The sequence below is a fragment of the Stegodyphus dumicola genome, chromosome 9 (assembly GCF_044657685.1).
Source record: "Stegodyphus dumicola isolate Sdum_Otavi_A_Nest chromosome 9, ASM4465768v1".
Lineage (NCBI taxonomy): Eukaryota > Metazoa > Arthropoda > Arachnida > Araneae > Eresidae > Stegodyphus > Stegodyphus dumicola.
In genome coordinates this window covers 94512657-94533230 of record NC_140776.1, presented here as the reverse complement: position 1 = coordinate 94533230, position 20574 = coordinate 94512657, and the positions used below count along the sequence as shown (strand labels likewise).

General features: G+C 31.9%; 1 protein-coding gene across 2 annotated transcripts in view; it reads right to left on the bottom strand.

Annotated features, from left to right (window-relative positions):
• The window catches only part of Myo95E (Myosin 95E), a 111346-nt gene that overhangs the window by 23435 nt on the left and 67337 nt on the right, over positions 1–20574 (bottom strand). For both annotated transcript variants that reach the window (XM_035349909.2, XM_085823777.1), the window contains one exon: positions 8915–9046. In XM_035349909.2, coding sequence (XP_035205800.1) covers positions 8915–9046 — 132 coding nt within the window. The remainder of the gene's footprint in view (positions 1–8914; positions 9047–20574) is intronic.

The window sequence follows — 20574 nt, the reverse complement described above, 5'->3', positions numbered from 1 at the left end:
CGATCAATTTTCATCAATGTTTCCAAAATCAGAAATTCCGATTTCTGAAAGTTAAGCCTCTTTTTTTTTTTAAATATTTTATTCTTGACATTCATAAAATCAATTATTTTGGGAGAAAGATGCAACTGAAATTTAGAAAAATATCCATATTTAATAAAAACTTTCCAAACTCGAGCTAGATCGAAATAAACTTTAAAATGTTTTAATTATCCATGGCCTTTTCTTTCAGATGTAACAGCGGTTGTAACACTAAGTACTGATAGTTCAACCCGCGTTCAAATATCAGCTAACATGAGTGTTTTCGTATTCTTCCCAAGTAAAAAATAATGTAAGTAAAAAATAGTTTTCTTTAGAAGATATTTCTGGAAGGAATTCTTCATCTTAAGTGGATACCTCTTGGATACTTTGCCATAATTGATTAAACAAACATATTTCTTGTATAATAAATTTGTCCAAGTGATGAAAGTTTTAAGAATATGCGTTTATTTGCCACTAGAAATTCGTAAAGTTTAAACGAGCTTTTCAAAAGCCGAAGGTAATGCGTTTTGAGACTTCCAGGATGTTTGGTTAGTTGATTATGGCACAGCATGCAACTGCATTTTTTGATTAAGGTATAAACTGATTAATTTAATAGTAGAAGCAACCCTTTGGTTTTTTACCTTTATTTAAACACAACAATAAATCTTAAGCAAAGCGAACTGAGGACTTATGTTATTGATGAATATATTTTAACCGATTTGACTAAGTGCAAATGAGCTACTAACTAGAAGGACTTAAATGAAAAAAATATTCATACACCATTTGCATAAAAAAATTTAAACCATTTTATGCTAATAAGCTTACGTGCTTGTAACGTGTGTCAAACTAACAGGAAAATTCAAGTGTTTAAAACTAAACACATTTCCTATAAATGTGATAAAATAATATAACAATATTTTCTAAAACATAAAAATGCTTAAAATTGAAAGGAAAAAATATTCATTCACTTAAAATGTTTCAACCTTCTTGTATACAGTTTTTTTCCTGTTAACATGGAATAAATAGTTATGTAATCTACTTCTTATTTCTACGTGTTTTGCAAGTTGCTTGGGCGAACCTTTGACCTTTTTTATGAAAATGAGCACTAAATCAAGTGAAACGCCAGCTGTCAGAAATTTCTTAATAAAGGTATTCAATAATAAAGACATTTATGTGAAATAAGCAGTAAGATTAATAAAAGTCAGTCTACTGTGCAATGTATTGTAAACCTAAAGAAAAACAGGAAAAATAGAAAATAGTATTGTTTGGAAGACCATCTAAGCTAAGCGTAAGAGATGAACCATTCATTGGGAAGAACCTTAAGTTAAATGCTTTTGTTAGCTCTTCTTTAACTGAGCCAGAATTTCCAGAAGCTTCAAAGTTATTTTTTGATCAATTAGAATTTTGAAAGAAAAATGAAGTGACTGCATATCGTGATTGAGTAGACGATCACCATTCATAAATAAAGCTAACAGTGAGAAAAGTTTAGAATTTTAAGAGAATTCATTAACAAGCGTAAAGAATTTCGACACTAAGTAATTTTTTCCAATGAAAGTAAATTTAATGTTTGACAATCAGATGAATGAAAATTAGTGTGGAGGAAAGCTGGCGAAGCCATAAAGAAAGAATATATACAAGCAACATTAACATTATGTTTAGACAAGGTAAAAACATAATGTTAAAAGTGTAATGGAGTGAATGTACGTGGCTTCCCCCAAGCGATTTTGGAAACTTGTAAATAATTTATGGTATTTTGAATCAGTGTGGTTAACTGAACGTTTTAAAAAACCAATTTAAGAGAAATGCGCAAGAAGTAGTTATTTCTAGAAATTTTTACTTTGACCAAGACAATGATCCCAAACACTAAGTTCGAACCGTGAAGGGGTGCATCATATAGAATACACCTCATATTTTGGGAACTTGACCACAGTCAGTAGACATTAACCCCATCGAATATATATGGCAAGAAGTGAAAAGAAAACTTCAAAACTGTTTAAAAATAATCTTTTCTATCATTTAACATACGAATGGGCAAAACTGAGCAAAGAAGTATACTTGAATTTGGTAAGTTCAATGTATAAATATCTTCAAGCTATTAATAATACAAAAGGACATTGTACTAAATATTCATTTCTTCATTTTGTTTCAATTTTAACCTAATGTTGCGTGTATGAATATTTTTTTCTACTGAATTTTTTCACTGAATGCAAATTTATATATTTATTTTATTGCTTGTTTGTGTTTATTGTGCTAAATACATGTGGTAGTTACGTATTCACGCAACCATCTTGGTTCAATACAGCTGAAATACTAAAAATTACTTATCGGATAAAAGTTGGTAGTTTTCGCACCTTTTTCCGGAAAGGTTCCCAACCTATCGATATTTATAGTAAGTCGGTAAATATTTTCAACATATGAAAAGAAAACATAGTTTAGAAATTTAAAATACAAATTTTAATAAACAAATAAAGGTTAAGTGATACTATGATGAACAACAGGTTTGTATTAGATAGCTTCCTCTTTCTCCTTGGAACGAACAACAGTGTCCGTCGCGAGGATCGGTGAAAGTGATTAAGAAAGACTCGTTAAGGATATGACACCTTCTTGGCGGTAAATCCGTTACTGATCTGGTAAAAAAGAAAAACGCAAAAGTTTACTTTTGTCTGAGAAATGCCGAGCGAGTAAGATGCATCTCGCATCGGGAAAAGCTGTTGTCCTTCTTCTGTAATAATGACGTAATATTACTTTTAATTAACTAACAAAAGCCGATGTTCAGTTTTTATATAAATTTTAAAAAGACAACCAGTCTTAGGTTTTCTATCACGAAAGCTCGGCGACGTTAGATACATTAAAATGTAAAACACTTACCTTCTTATCTAAATCTTATCTTCACCGGTACAGCGATTTGTTTTCGCTTAAAAATATCGGGGAATTGCGAAGACTCGGCTTCGTGCAAACCGGGACAGCAGCGGCTATCTAAGAAATGTACTTTGTAGTGATCCCTTTAGAAAAGTTTGAGGAAAATTCTGTATTCCTGCAGAAAATTTAACGCCATTTCTTCCATTGCTAGCAAATGCCCCAAGTTTGTATACTAAAATTAAGGCAAACATATCGCGATTTGTTTATAAAAACCTTTGGAACCTGAAATACAACAAAAAAGAACGTATACGAAAACAGCGGTGTTGCTTAATTGAAGGATTGTTATCAGCATGGTTGTCGGAAGAATGGTTATGCGCATGGTTGCCACAGTTTGGCACATACTGGAAATTTGGAAACTTCTTACTAAGGTGGTTCCCTTAATACGTAAGTATCCAGTTTTCAGTAGCAATTTAAGTCACTTAAGTAAAAACCAGCATATTTAAATTAAAAATTCTTCATTAAAGTTTGACTTGCGCTGATATCACACAATGAATATGTTTTTTTCTCATTCTGAATCATAACTCCACGCTCCCAAGAAGTAGTGGTTCTGCCCTCAAATTTGAAGCCATCTTTTCTCACGTTTGGAGCAGATAGAGGAAGCAAAGACGACTATTAATATTACGTCAACTTCTGACAAACAAGTATTAGAAACTTAATACATTGACATTCTTAGTGACAAAACTAACTACATATAACGTTTTGGAAAATACTGAAATATACAATATGTTACAAAAGGCAAAAATATTTAGCGATCTTACAAGATTCTCAACTATAAAGTATTTAAAACACTAATGCAGGTAAAACATGAAAGATGAACATGTCGTCTGAGAGGTTTTATTGTTTAATATTAAAATAAATAAGTTTTACCTGGCAGCAAAGCGCTGAGGAAGAATGTTGCCAAGTTTAAATGCCATAGATTACAAAAAAAGGACTTTATTTTTTAAATAAAAGCATCTTCTTACAAAAGTTGTAATTTTCTTTCAGATAGACATAACGCTCTTCCGACCAACAGTATACTATGAGTCTTAAACCACTCTTAGGAATGTAGCGTACAGCAGCAGGGAAGCAGCGAAACAGTTTATCGATATGAAGACGTTTTTTTCCTGGCAGATTTTTACACGCATCTCATGGTTTCGGTGATGTATAATTTGATTGCATGTTCGATTTTATGAGCTTTTACGGGGTAGTGTATAATATTATTTTCTTGTAACAATGTCTAACTGTCAATTGGAAATTGTCGTTTTCAATAAGAAGGGAGGAAAATTATGGAAAAAACAAGATTTCATAATTCTTATGATATTGGTTTTTAAGTTTGTTATATCGTCCAGCGATTAATCACTATTGTTGGTAAAAACGATCAGTGCTTAAATAATTTAAAATTCAAGAAGTAATATGAATAACAATAAATAAAAAGATCTAAATGCCTTACATAAAAGTATTCGTACATATAAAATACATATTTCTAAATTGAGTACATGCTATTGTCAATATGCAAGTTCTAAATTTCGTATTTATTTAGCTAAAGCATTTATGTAAGGTAACATCATATTTTATTCATGGAAGTCTTAGAGACTGAATGTCAGTATTCTTCGGCGAAGTCGCCGAATAGTGAAAGTTCGATAGGCGTTCAATTTCCAGAAAACGGCTGGCTGCATAAGAGTTTTTATGATTTTCCCTATGCGTAATATGAAATTAATTTTAATTATTAATATCCTGTTGGATTGCGTCTTGCGCGTATGAAAGCTTTAAGTACATAATGCATATTTATTTGATCAGAATGTGGTCAAACTGCTGCCAAGCTCCAGTCTGTTAAAATGTACAGTTTCAACTGATTCGTATAGAATTTTATTTAAGTCTTTTTCAACCTTCCCATGCATGTTCGGGTTCACATATGACGACATAAACAAATTTCAATATGATTAGGAATAATTATGTAACAGCCATTACTTCGTGGATCAGAACACAGGCGTATGCCCATCAGAACACGCTCATGTTTTCCTGATCATTGTTGTTTTGTAAAATGAAGTTATCCTTTAATTTAATTTATTGGCTCTCTTTATTGAATTCTAAAAAAAGTAATTATATATAAATATTCATCCATCACTCCGTCGATAAATCGAAGTCTACATAGCTCATCCGCTGACATAAATTCCGAAGCTGATAGTAAACCCTCTTTGTACTTGACAGAAGCACAAAGATTCTGTTCGTCAAATTCTGAACTATTCTTCCTGGAGAAATTTTGTTTAAAATTTCTCCAGGAAGGTATTTCTTCTCTTACATACTCATAAGTTTGGCCATAATTCAAATAACTAATCTAATATCAAAGTTTCGTCAAATTATTTATTTAAGACAGCAGCAAATTTTATTTTGGAAAAGTGGTTATGTAAGCAGTAATGTCTCCGAATACTGGTAGTTCGAGTTGGGTCCATTTGCCGACAAACTAGCAGGTTGCATGGGAGATTTCATAATTCTTCCCTTATGTATCGGGAACAGGAACTAATTTGCCTTAAAAAGTCCCCTTTTTGTAAGTAGATAGCTCTCAAATACTTTGACATAATCTAAATAATCGAAATCTAAAAAAGAGATTTTAAGTTCTAAATTCTGAAGATGTGATGGAATACTTTAGGTGAAGCAAATATCATTATCACTTTCAAAATAATAATTTGTTGCTAAGACAAATTTCCGAATTTACTGGAATTCTTTAGCTAAAGTGTGTTGAAAAGTAATCAACAAGGAAACATAACATTAAGAATAAATGAAGAACTGGGAGATCAATGCAAGGGCAAGTTATTGCACGTGCCGAAGCAAATCCTGCTAAAACAGTCATGGAAATTACTTCTAATGTTGCTGCATTTTCTGCTAAGGATTTAAGAATTGAAAGAGTGTCTTGAACGTCGAATAATGGGTATAGATGAAGGGTTGTCAGTGAACAGACATGAGAGGAATGACAGTGAGAGGAATGACAGAAAGAGATTACATCCAGCAGAAATATTTCCTAAATATCAGAATTTCTAGAAACCTGTTATTTTCAAAAAAGAACCAAAATCCAAATTATTTGACTTAAGCAAAAATAAAATTGCTTGGCGAATAGTTCAGAATTTGACGAACAGAATCTTTGTGCTTCTGTCAAGTACAAAGAGGGTTTACTATCAGCTTCGGAATTTATGTCAGCGGATGAGCTATGTAGATTTCGATTTATCGACGGAGTGATGAATGAATATTTATATATAATTACTTTTTTTAGAATTCAATAAAGAGAGTCAATAAATTAAATTAAAGGATAACTTCATTTTTCAAAACAACAATGATCAGGAACACATGAGCGTGTTCTGATGGACATACGCCTGTGTTCTGATCCACGAAGTTATGGCTGTTACATAATTATTCCTAATCATATTGAAATTTGTTTATGTCGTCTTGTTTGAACCCAAACATGCATGGGAAGGTTGAAAAAGGCTTAAATAAAATTCTATACGAATCAGTTGAAACTGCACATTTTAACAGATTGGAGCTTGGCAGCAGTTTGACCACATTCTGATCAAATAAATATACATTATGTGCTTAAAGCATTCATACGTGCAAGAGACAATCCAACAGGATATTAATAATTAAAATTAACTTTCTCTTTTACACCAGGTGATCTAACACGTTTGTGTAATTAGTTTAGTATCTGTGTTTATAGTTACGAATTATTCGTATCTTAAATTAATTTATTTTTATATAATATTACAAAAGCATAATTTCAGATATGTTTCTTTTACAATTTTACTTCATGTAACATTTTAGGTTGTTTAATGGTGTGAGATTTGTAAAAAAGGCTTTTGTTACACATATAGTGAGTCAAAAGTATTGGGGTACAACATGCTTTCAGGTATTTTTTGAGAGAATAATTAAATTTTTAATTAAAACGAAATACCTTTTTTACAGGCCATATCTTGGATTTTTAGATAAGATTTTAATACATATTTGCTACCTTCCTTTAGAAATCCCGAATTTATTAATTTCGTCTTCCAGATATTCCCAAATATTCTCAACAGAGTTGAAATTCGGATTTTCCATTACATATGAATAAATGAATGAAGTCCACAGTTTGTAAGTATCAGCACTCTTGTTTGGAATAAATGTCCTTATAAAGTTTATGGTAACAATACTCTCATACTGTGCGTGTTCTCTTAATTCTGCAAGTACGCATACAGTCTCAGACTATTTGGATACTTTTACTGTAGGAGTAATATTCTTCATTTGGAAGTTCAATACTGGAACTTCGCTTTACGGTTTGCTTTTTATCACTTCAAAAAGATTGAATTTACTTTCGCCTACAGATATAACCGAATTTCAAATTTTGACGCTTTCTAATAAAGACCTTAATGAATTATAATCATGTACTTCGATCCATTATACCGAGAAATAATTTTTTTCTAATTATTCAGCCATTAAAATTTTATTTTCTCAAAATATTACTAACAGTTTCTGCATTACTAAACTAACAAAGTATTGAGCTTCTGACGTCAATTTCATTACAGTGACTTTAAGAGTATAAACTAGTATTTCTAATCATCCAATTTTCTTCGCATTTAGTAAAACTCGTTGAACAACTGTTCATTGATTGATTTGAACCTAATTTCTCTTATGGTATTTCAAAATCATGTTTTGAACAAACATTTTTTTAACAGTCGATAGTTCAAATATTTTTCAACAGTTTTTCACCATGCCAATAAAAAAATCATAAGTTTGCGTACATAAAAGAAATCTCAGATATTTGCTTCGGCTCATATTAAAAGAGTAGCTCCTCGTCCTTAACCTGCACGTTTTCAAAGTTTAAAACTCTCTTTAGCTGTTTCAGAAGAAAACCCCTCTGGAAATGGCTGTTTATAGAATTTGAACAGTCATGCCTTAATACATTTTTTATCTTAATTTTGTATATAAAAACCAGGTGTTTGAAATATCTCCATTATTTACTTGTTTTTTAAATACCTTACATCATAATAGACTTAGCATGGTATTTAAACACAGAAAGATATAAAAATATTGAGTTTTCAAGTAATACATGAATTTTTATCACTGAGTGTTTAAAAGTTTCTTACGTCCCAATTATTTTTAAGTCACTTAAAGTAACTATGTATCCTCTATATAGAACAGTGGCAATGACGGAGAAATGCAACATCTAATAATAGGACTGGATTAGTAGGATTGCGGCGAAGGGCATGAAGCTTATCTGCCTACGGAGAGGGCTGTCTTTATGAAAGACTATCTAAGGAGAATGACTTTTAGCCACGGGCGAAAAACAAAACAATATCCATGTGTAGACCTCATATTTTCAGGGATTTAAGCCCCAAGGATTTGAACTACCAGTGATCAGTGATTTGACCGCTGGTGAATTTAATAACTAATAATCAATATTTTACAAATGAAAACTCTTTTAGAGCTTGCATCATGAAATGAAAGCTCAAAAGAGTAAAAATTCACAAATGTTTAAAATCTGTAATTAAATAAATGTATTTATTTATCTTTTCAAATTTTGATCATTTTCCTTTCAAAAAATTAAGATTAAATTACTGTTTCTCTTGCACATTTTTAGAGAACTTAGCATTTGGAAATTATATACATAAGCGTTTGCTTTATCATTTACAACATAAGCGAGTTCTAACTCCAGAAAGTAAACACTTTTCACCTGTTGCCAATTTATAAGTGCACTAGTGTAGCTGCTAATCTAGATTTTATAGCTAGCCAGAGTAATATAAACTTTGAGGTTTGACTTTGTTTTAGTGAGGAATTTTGGTCTTCTGTGCAGCATATTTTATGAAATGTAGCCAAATAGTAAAGTAGCTCTTGGGGAGGGATTGATACATCTATGTATTTTGTAACTCTCATTTGCATACTCATACTACATACTCTCTTTCGTAGTAAATGATCACACACTCGGGTGTAAGCATAGTTCTATAACATCATTTAAACCAGGTAAATAATTTTTACTTACTCTCCACTTATGATACAATTTTCTAAGATAGTAACTTGTTTCTTGTAGGCATCGAGGGGACGGGGGCCACTCCCGGCACAGTGGGGATTCTGAAGGCAGGTGTCTAGCAAGCCAAAGAAGATATCTTCGTCTCTGCAGGTACAAAACAACACAGAAAAGAATAGTAGTGAAATCCCCAAAACAAAATTTCATACATGATTTGAAATAATGATTTGAAAAGAATGTAGAAATTCCCTGCTTGGAAACAGAAACTTTTGGCAGTAATTAAGTTGATAATAATCTTGCAAATCTTATATTTTCATTGGAGAATATTTATTCAAAATTTAAAGTAAGAGAAACATTAGGACATTTTAATTTAGTGTAGAAAATACTTTTCATATTTAAAAACATTTAGACATTTTACTTCAATTTTTCTTGCTCACTTTAAGCGATATAAAATTTATACAAATTGCACCTGATTGAGTTGCTTTTGTATGTTCGCGTTAAGAAAATATTCAAGGACAGAGATATGCGTATTCCAGACATAAGCTAATTACTTAATTTTTGAGATTCGACAATAAAACTCTTCTATAAAAATTAGAATCATTCTTTTTTTAGTGACAGAGATATATTAATTGGTACTTATGTGTTATTGCAACTACATTAGAAGAAGTCGCCAAATTTTTAGAATTATGCCATACTCTGGCAACCACGAGCATAACCATTCTTCCGGCAACCATGCTCGCAACAGCTCTTCTATCAAGCAACGCCGCCCATTTCTTATGAGTTCCTTTTTTGTATTCTTCGTTCCAACAGTTTTTATAAGCAAAACGTCTTTTTTTTTTTTTTTTTGCCTTAAACAAAGTTTTAAAATATGAGCTTACGAAATTTGACAGCAGTAAAAGAAACTACAGCACAATTTCTGCAGAAATTTGTTAAACATTTTCTAAACAGAACCAACGCGTTTCCAAGATAGCCGTTCTTGATGATGTTTGCCCGAAGCCGAGTTTCTATAATTCTTTGATTTTTTTAGGAGAAAACAGATCGCTGGTTAGTTCGGGAGAAGAATAGCACAAAAAATTAAAAATAGATTTCAAGAAGAATGTAAGGGATTTTTTTAAAATCTGCCACGCAGTCCTTATTTAATAATTAAAATTTATGTTTTAAATTGCTAAAGTGTGTTTTCTTTTCATATGTTGATAATGCTTACCGACTTATGAAAAAAATCGAAAGTAACAGAACAGTAACTTTTAACTTTTTATCTATAAAAAATGATATATTGCACCAAGGTCGTTGCGTCAAGAACGTAAGTACCTATTAATACATAATGCATGCATATTATCAATCATTCTATAATTTATTAAGACATGAGATTTAGTAATATAGGTTCTCGTAATTCAGCGATATTTTATCCGCTCGAGGTACTAAACTCTAATTTTTATGATTTAGATTATATCCTAATTTTATAACAGTTATTTTTAAGCTCCTTTCCTGTCTCTTCTACCATCAGCTTGTGGAGATATTAGGTATTTTGGAAGCAGGAGTGATGACAAATGAGCAACGCCTTGGCCGGGAATCGAACCACGGAACTCTGGAATACGCGCCTAGCGTGCAGACCACCACACCACGAAGGCACGCTAAGAAAGCGGAAGAAATACCTTATATACTCCCCTTTTTAAAGGGCGACTGAGGTTCTTAGGGGAGCGAATCGCCAAATCCTGGGTGTGGAGAATCATCATCCCCCACCCTTTTAGTTAGGGCGCCACTGTAGAGACATTAGGTATTTTGGAAGCAAGAGTGATGAAAACTGAGCAACGCTTTCGCCGAGAATCGAACCACGGACCTCTGGAATACGCGCCCAGCGTGCAGACCACCACAACACGAAGGCACGCTAAGAAGGCGGAAGAAATACCTTGTAAGCTTACAATTCCTTACCAGAATGCGTTTTCAGAATGGCATTAAATGCAAATGAGTAGTAGAGAGTATTTAAGTCACAGTTCACTGACTTCGACCGAGAGAATTAAATTTCTTGAATAGCGCGCGTTTGCCATTTGGCTACATCTCTCTAAGCTGTTCCTACGCTCGACCATATTACGTGCCCTTGATAGCTTCGCAAGCTAATTTAATATTAGGGACCAACTAGTTTAGAAATTGTATTAGCTTCGGCTAAATATCTTTAGTTAGTCATTAGTTAAGTTCTTATTTCTCACATTTTTGAGTTAAAGCCCAAGTGGAGGCTTTGTTGTTCGTACTGAGAAAGGGACCATCTGTACATATTTATTTCGAGCAATAAAGGCTAATTAACCCATCTTGAGCTTACGTTCCTATTTTTGGACTTAAGCGATTATTCGTTTAATAGTTCACTAGGTTCCTAAAAGCTTAGTTAATAGAGATAAAAGTGAGGAACCCTACAAGATTACATTCCTATGTGTGCTTAAAACTATGGATTTAATTGCTGTAATGCTTATCTTTAAATTTAAAGAGATTTTAAATAAGTGGTTGCATTAATAAATTTAGGATATCATTATTTTAAAATCCCTTTTAGTATATGAAAATTTTCATTTCTCCAAACAGAGAAAATCATGTTTTCTGATTTAAAAATAGTGTTGATTTGATTGAATTTAGAAAAATAATTGCTTGGTTTTATTAAGTTTGAAATATTTATAGACATATATTTTAAAATGTTCCACAAAGGGAAAAATCCTTAGCCAATATTATCTTAAGAAGCTTTCTTAATGCAATAAATTAATACTATTTTACGTCATACATATACCTTATCTGCTCAAAATTCGCTAGACTGAACATTTTTGCTCCAGGAAAATGTATATTGACTTTTTGAAAGATTTTATTTTCTTCTCATCGTCGAAAATACGAACTACAAGAACATAAGTACGGATTATTTGGAAATTTGTCTTTAAAATAATAAAATTTTATTTTACATTGATTTTCCTCTTTGAACATTTTTGTTGAAGTATTTAGAATACAGTTAATTATGATTACATATTTTACTTTTAAATGTACATCATTTTACTAAAATTAATAGATTCTTTTAAAACCTTCTGAAAGTTTGAAATCTTTTAAAACACTGCAACTTTGGACTGAATAATCTAGAATTTCGTATTTTAATATTTTAGAAATAATTTTACTTTACAAATCATAAGAAATTTTCTCACAGTATACATAAATAACACTTCATGCATAATTATAATTTATGAATATTCTTAGAAAGTGCAGATATATTACATTATTTTGTTGCGCATATTTTACTTACAGGAATAAAACAATTACTATTTATTTTTCAATATAAATATATACTTACGGTAATATATAAAATTTAAAATAAAACAATAAAATGTTGCATCTTTTCAAAATAAAAAATGTTGCTTTGAAATAAAAAAATGTTGCCTATTTTTAAATAAAAATTAATTTATAGAATATTTTTTATGAGAAAAATTTAAATAATTATATTGCCTACTATAAATAAAGCAAAGTATTCCATTTTCCTATTTAAATTTACAGAAATGCAAAATCACATAATGTTCTCATATACAATGTATTTACTGACATGAAAGTACTATAATGAGTTTGTATTATAAGAAGTCTGAAATATTGTTCATGTATTTAAGTACAAAAATAAATTTTACACTGCTAGATTTAAATTTAAATATGAAAATAAAAACTTATACTTTTTATTAAGAAATTCTCTAATTATCTACAAAAATGCATACATCAAACTAATGAACTAAAGTTACAATTTCTAAAATGTTTGCATGCACATATATAATACACTACTTAGGCTGGAGAGTGGATGATTGCATACAAAAATCCTAAATATACTGTGTAAAAATGTATTGCAAAAAGAGGATTAATATCAAGCCTTTTACAGAATGAAATGAAGGGAAAGATTAAATAAGTACAAAGGAAATCTATAATGATTAAAGATTCTAGAACTGGCACATCATCGAATAAAAACATTCTACCATATTTTGCAGTGAAAAACTCATTCTTAGGCATCGCTCAAACAACTGCTCTGAATGTGCAAAATTAAATACTAGAAATGTTTTTATACTGTTTACAACTTTGAAGTAGACTGCAGTTTTAAGCTTCAATCTCAAATTTAAAACTAGTGCTATAAAATAAAAACTTTTCACTTTTCTATTAATTTTATGTGTTTTTATAATAGAATTAAATACTTAGCCAATTTGAAATCAATGTATCAAGCTTTGTACTAATAACTCTAACTTAATTCTTTGTGAAACGGTAATGAGAAAACATGCTATTACTAACAAAAGAAAACGTTATGAGCATCATTAATGATACTGAAAGATGACGCAACAAATATTTAAAGATATCTGTCAACAAAATTATGAAATAGTAAATTTAAAAATAGAAAGCGGAAAGCTTTCCACATTATGCATTTCCCACATTATGCATTTGTCATTCTTCTTGAATGCATGTCTTAGGTATTTGTATTAGATTACAATAAGCAAAATTTTCTGCCAGATAAGAATAAGTTTTATTTAATATTAATATTTTACTTAATATTCTATCGGCGTTTTCCTTTAAACTACAAATAGTTCGCTAGCCATTATTTTTGGAACTTTCTGTAATATAAGTTAATTGTAGGAAGTTAGCCGACACCATTAAAGCTCTTTAAAGTTATTCGATCCAAAAATAATTCAGCACGTCGTTGTAAAATTATTATTCACTTTATTATTACCAGTTACTTAATCATACTTTAAGAACTCATTATCAGTAACGTAAATGAAGAAAGATTCGCTCATAACCTCATTATGAATGATATTTAAGAAGTAGAAAAAACGAAATTCTTCCTCTTATTCTTCATCCTTTTGTCCTCTAATTTGATCACGTAAAAAGCTTCCAAATTTTCAGATCCTTAACATTTTTACAAAACGATAAAATACCTAATCTCTGATGCAGCTTGTCTTAATTCACTATGGAGCTATAAAATTATACGTATTAAACATTTAGACAGGGGCAACTACAGAAATGCTTGGCGTTTTCTCCTTCTCGTTTGTCAACTATTTTATTTTAACAGTGCAATGCAGCGTAAAAAAGAAGTACGGCCAAATTTTATAATATAAAAATGGTAACTCATATGCATTGTAAGCAATCTTCTTTGCGTACTTCTTTTTTGAAAGCTGGAGTAACATTTGAAACAAGTCAAGAAACATATATATATATATATATATATATATATATATATATATTTTACGTTCGTGAAATTAAATATTAAGTAGGACTCCAAATTTGCATACCAATAGGAATATTAAATAAATTACATTTATTTCATAAAGTGATACTAAAAACCTAGAAATTAGGAGAAATAATTCATTAGTCTTTTTAAATTCAAGAAACTTTTTGCAATAACGTTCACAAATAGCCTAATTTAATTAAATGAGAAATAAAAAATATTTTTTTCAGAAAATAACATATGATAATCAGGAAATAACCTGCATTTATACTAATGTTGCATCAAACAAATAATTATATTTCTAAGAAGAAAAATTCATTATTTAAAAAGAAAGAAAGAGATTTCACTAAGAGGAATTCATTATCAGAGATCAACATATGTACTCGAAATCTATTTTTAATAAAACATTTCTAGACCTTATTTATAATTTAAGCTTGGAAATAGGCAATCTAAAGAATTTGATATCTAACTGAGTAGTGGTATAACCCGACATTGCATTTTTCTCCATGAAGAAGAAAATCGACCTTATATCATTTTACGAAATGCGAAAAGCTTTTTACTTGAAATCGAAGCCATTCTAAGCTTGAATGATGTGTAGTTTAAATTGGCCTGCTTCTCATACATATATCTATAATAAGTTAGAAGGTTTCATACATTTACATTAAAACAGAAGCTTTTGAATTGCGCATGCCGGTTTTCTTGCTGCAAAGTATTAGAGTTCCTCTAATATATAGTTTGCTGATATTTCGAAGTTTGTTATAAACTGTGCAAATAAGTACTGAACAGTTTTTTTTCAAAAAGATGGCATTAGCCATTTCAGGCTTTGACCACTACTAAGGCCAGAAGTTGTAGTCATTTTATCATGGTGGTACCTTGTAGGCGACCACTGTTACCTCCTATGAAGGGACAGACAATTTACATCCGTGCCTTCTCCGGGATTCGAACCGGGTCCTTCGCTACGGCAGTCAGAGTCACTAACCCCTTTACCGCATGGGCGGCATGTACTGAAGAGTTGGTAATTAAAACTGCTGCGCCATGAAGGAAAGCAGTTAACAAAACTATATTTATTTTACAAAAACATTAAAGTGGAAAAATGACTTGGCTAAAATTTTAGGGAGTTTTCAGAAACAAAACAGACAGAAATTAGGACCCCGGGCATCCGTCTCTAACAATAACAGCAGCTGTTATATAGCTGAGCATGTAGTTGAACAGACGTTGGATGAAATTTATAGATACCGCTATTCACACGGCTTTGCTCTATGCTAGAAGTCATCTATCGTACTCGGCGGCAGGCGATATCATGCCAGTCTCTCTGCAATTAATGACCGTATGTTTTCAGCTAATGATAGATTTAGGGAACTCATCGGCTAAGAATGAAGTCGGTATTAGACAAACTATGGAGAAATTCGAGTTCAGGAGGATTTTTCGTTAGAACTTTAAAAACTTAAGATCAACAAAACTTTCAAGTACCTTTGAACAAGACCAAAAATAGGTGAGCAATAACTGTTACAAAACAAGCGTTTATGTATCAAAATAATAACTGTGTGAAAATGTTTCAGAATGATAGCTCGGAGCTGCTTTATGATGCTACACTGCAGCATCGCGCGACAGTATCTGTATCATCCATTTGCTTAAACCTTCGTTGTCTTGCATTCTAAGTGCTGTCGTAGTCTGCGTATTGAGAAAACGCAGGATATCGTAGGCTACATGCGGTATCTCATTCTCCTGTCGAAAGGCAGGGCGAAAGACACCCCCAGAGAACCAGGTCATAAAATCCTCAGTAGTGCAATGGGTAGTTTAAACGATATTTAAAATTCAGTCAATATGTAAATGAAATACAAGTTTACTTTGATTATCTCAGTAAAAGTATTGTAAATATGAATTCAGATAATGTTTAAATGTACACATAGCTGTCATAATTTTATGTAGTAATCAACATATCTATGCTTATACACAGGCCTTGTATGCCCATGCAATATTTATATTTATATTTTTACACGGAGGAAATATTCCCTTCTGCCAGGATAACTATTAACACTGTACGACTTTTATAACAAAGTCAGGTCAGTGGTTATTTCAGGTGGCGCTCAGTAGTGCAATGATAACTGGTCAAAGTTATGGATGTACGAGCTGGAGGTGAATGCTCGGGTACCCAATAGCATTCCAGTATTCCAGAAATGGCAGTAGATTTGTAATTAACTTTCAGCTGGGAACCCCATACTATCAATCACTATGAATACAAGTGCTAAGCCGGTATGATGGTAAAAATGCGAGATTCAAATGTTCAGCCCCTTCTGTGCCTCCACACACGGATATGCCAGCCATGATGTTATAAATAAAAACAAGAGCCTTCAGAAAAGGCATCTTGTCCATGTATATCGATGAATGCATCACACTGTAGACTCTGACTCCTGTGCTGTAGCATCAAGGAAAGCCAACAAATTTGTCTTGTTGCTGACAGTCCGTAGAGTTGCAGACGTCTTCGCATTGTACCTGTGAGTACCTGGTGCTTCATTACACACCAAAATTTCTTGACGCAGAGTATTTTACTTTGCTGTACAATTCTTAACTGCGATGAGCGACAACATCTCTAACGTCTCAGGACTAGTGAGTGGGGGTTTTTGATATTCCGTACATCATTTTCTTGCAGTCACCGATTTCAAATCCTTTTAAAAGTTATTGGATCTCGATCAACAAGAACAACCAGGCAGGGTACGGCAGAGTAGTCATTAACCTTGGTAGGTTACAATTCTCTTCCACAACTGAATTCCAAATCATAATGTTATGAGTTTCTTCTTCTCACCCACGGCATAACCCTCCCATAAACAAAACAAAAAGTCTCGAGTGAAGGCAATTTCTGAATTAAAAATCGGCATTTCATTCTGCCTTTTTATATTGTTTCAAAATATAATTTCTCTTACCCGCAATGTGCACAAGCCGTGAAATGCTAATCATTTACATATACTACCAAAATTTATCTCTCATCCATATTTCAGATTTGTTGTTCGCTTGCTGTAAGGTGTAGTAATTTAAATGATGAAAAGTACATTAATCATTGTATCGCTTGACAGGTATTGCTTGTATTAGCATTGGATTGCTTGATAGGTACTGCTCGGCAGAAAATAGGCCATACATTGAAAAAGTGTAAATTAGATGAAAAGCATATATATTAGCTTGCGATAAGTTTTAAATATGAAGTTTTAAAATCATTATACGGCCAATATATGAAGTAATTTGGCCTGTAAACGAAAGAATGCGTAAGTACTGCATCAGCGATGTAATCCTTGCTGAATATGTATGGCATCGAATCATTTCTTGAGGATGAACATGCGATAGCGACTTGGTCCACAATTTGCTTATAAGCCGTATAATAGAGGAATTCAATTTATACCGATAATGTCTTGCATATTATTAACGGGGCAGAAATGTGTGGACAGTAATAATCAAAATTATACTTAAATAGCTTACAGAGATTAGCTAATGTGCGTTATAGCGATGAAAAATAACACCTGAAAGTATGCTACTGCGACGAAGTGGAGCACATGATTGGTATGCCTTCATTGTGCTGCAATATGTGAGAAGTTACTAGAACTTATAGCTCCTCGAAACCAAGACTTCCCTTAAAAGAAGCCTATTATACAAGTATAGAGAAGCAGCTTATTCTTGTGCCAAATACTCAGTATTTGCATGGAGAAGAGTATCCAAACAAACAATACAGTCAAGTTCTACAACGTCTAGACAAACAGCAGAATAAGATCTCTACAGTATTATTAGTAATCTTTCTTGATAATGGATCAAAGGAGGGGCAATCTTTGAAAAGGATTTTTGGACTGAAAAATATGCCTCAGCTAATGAATAAGAAGAGAAATAATGCTGGTATTGTAACATTCTTACTTCTCTACTGACATCAATAAAGCAAATAATCATGTATGGAGGGATTTTGATTATTTGGATTATTCTAAAGCTCGCAAGGAACATTTAGCTAAAGGGAAGAATACCTTCAGGGATATTTAAGAGAATATAGCTTTTCTTTGTGTTAACATGGGAAAACTACAAAACTCCCTTGAAGCCAGCAGATTCACTGAAATACTAATGTCTAATTACTGATGAGGAGTAATGTCTAACTACTGAAAGGAGAACTTCAGTCTGATGCTCAACGATTATACTACTACCATATGGACATAAATTATGGGACTTCTATCTCCTTTTTATCAGAAAATAGGAAAAAAAAATCATAAAAGTGAATTAAACAGCTCGGGTTCTTCAGCTTGAAACCTATGCTATAACTGATATGAGACTGCATTAATTTGAAAAACTGATCTATTTAATGTGCTTAGTCACTTTCACCACTGCTAAGTAATATCTCTACAGTAACACGTTCTCGCAAGAAAAGTATATTTAAGTTTCATCAGGCTTCATATTAAAATGTTTCCTCAATGACAATATCACAATAACAACCAAATAAAATATGTTTTAAAATCAAACATTTTTAGATTTTTTAATATAATTTTCTTAGTAATGATATAATAGAATAAAAAACAATTTCTCGAACACATACAATTTCCTGAACAAATAAAATAACTTTTAATTTTAAACGACGATAAAGTCTAAAAGTATTGGCAAAAAATTTCTTTAAATACACTTTTTCTTCCAAATTTGTATAGTTTGAAATTTCTTGGATCTTTTCGGTCAACATCCGAAAATAAAATTCGCGCACGAAACTGAAGAAGCTAAACGAAGCAAATACCTTCAAAATTAAGGACTTATGTGATGTGCCAATTCTTGAGCTAGTATATCCGGTGTTAACTTTAAAATTCCTTTGTGTAATAAAAAAAGGAAAAAAAGGTAAAACCTTCAATACAGAATTTTCAGAAGATAAATAACGAAGAGATGGTATGTCGTATTGTGGTGGAGGATCTCACCTTCCAGCCTAGGTAGGCGCCCCAGATGACGTAGAAGGCCCATAAGGTCGTCGGTCCACTGCGATCCAGGCACGAACTTCCGCCCTCTTCAACGTCCACGGAAAACTTTTATCAAGACAGTAAAACAAACACCACATTGCACTTTGAAGCCATTTACAAACACGCACCATTCATGCGCTCATATACGCGACGCTTCACCATTGACAGCTCGACTCATGCGGCTAAATGAGAAAACAGTCCAGGGTTTCTCGACATGGAATAACAAAAGCCAAGGAATAACATTCTTTATGCTGCATTCCTTTTATGTATCGTACTCAAATAAAATATTATTTTGAATGAAGAGGAAAAAAATGTGAAATTTGAAAGCTGTGTTTAAAGAATTCTGATTTTTTATATTCTCATTCATAAATATACATTGCATAGTAATACAATAATAATAAAATGTTTTAACAGATCACCTGTAATTCGCAACAAATTCTTATACAAACACTTCAAATATGTTCTAGACTACAAATAAAAATATGGGCAATAAATGTAAATTATTAAAATAAGCAAACACAATAAACAAATTAAGGAAATAATAAATAAAATGTATAAAAATTCGAAAAAGGTATCTATAGATGCCTATAATTGCAATCCTATATCTGTACACTGCGCAAAATAAATAAATAAATAAAAATTTAAGAGCTTTCAGATTTTACATTACACATAAAGGGACATTTTAAAATTAAATATCATGTCCCTCGCACTTAAACCATTCAATTCAACAGCAATAGCACAAAATAATTTTTAAATGAGCATATCTTCAGAATTCCCGATACACAGACTCGAGCGCTGGAGATAAAATTTTTTTTTTCCTGTACAGTGTTGCCATAGCTCGCTTTAAAATGGTTGAGTTTCTTAATAAAAAATTCATAAAGGCTTTACAAAATATGAAATAGATAATAAAACAAATTTCAAATTCCAAATTAGAGCTCCCAGATGCTCATATTCAGTCGAAGATTACGTTATTCAAAATTTGATGGCTCTAGGTACCGTTGTTTTATCACAATTCGAGATATATACATACATTTATACAGATTCTTGATTATTTAATTTCTTTAAATATAACACAGGGAGATAATGCTTGGTGGCAACAATTTGAAAAGTGAACCGACATTTATAGTGAATCAACACAAAATGCCAAAACGAAATTAATAGTTCTTCTGGGCAAATTGTCCCTTTGGACTAAAAATGGCACAGTTCTGTATTTCCCGTTCTACTGGGCCGATTGACGAAATTCAATTTGGGTTTTTCATGTCTCGAAAGCGCGACTTAGGATATGTATTAGGTATATATATAGCATTGTTATAGTATAGGTATTTTGACACAAAATCGGACTTTTTCAATACATTATTGGATTGTCATGCTTGCATCTTTTTTATCCTCCAGTTGACCAGAAGTACAGGGAAAAAATGTGAGAATTCAATCGTGATAGCAAACTGACATTTAAAGACCTTAAACATAAGTCCTGACTTTCCTGATAATGAAGGTCCCTGACACTT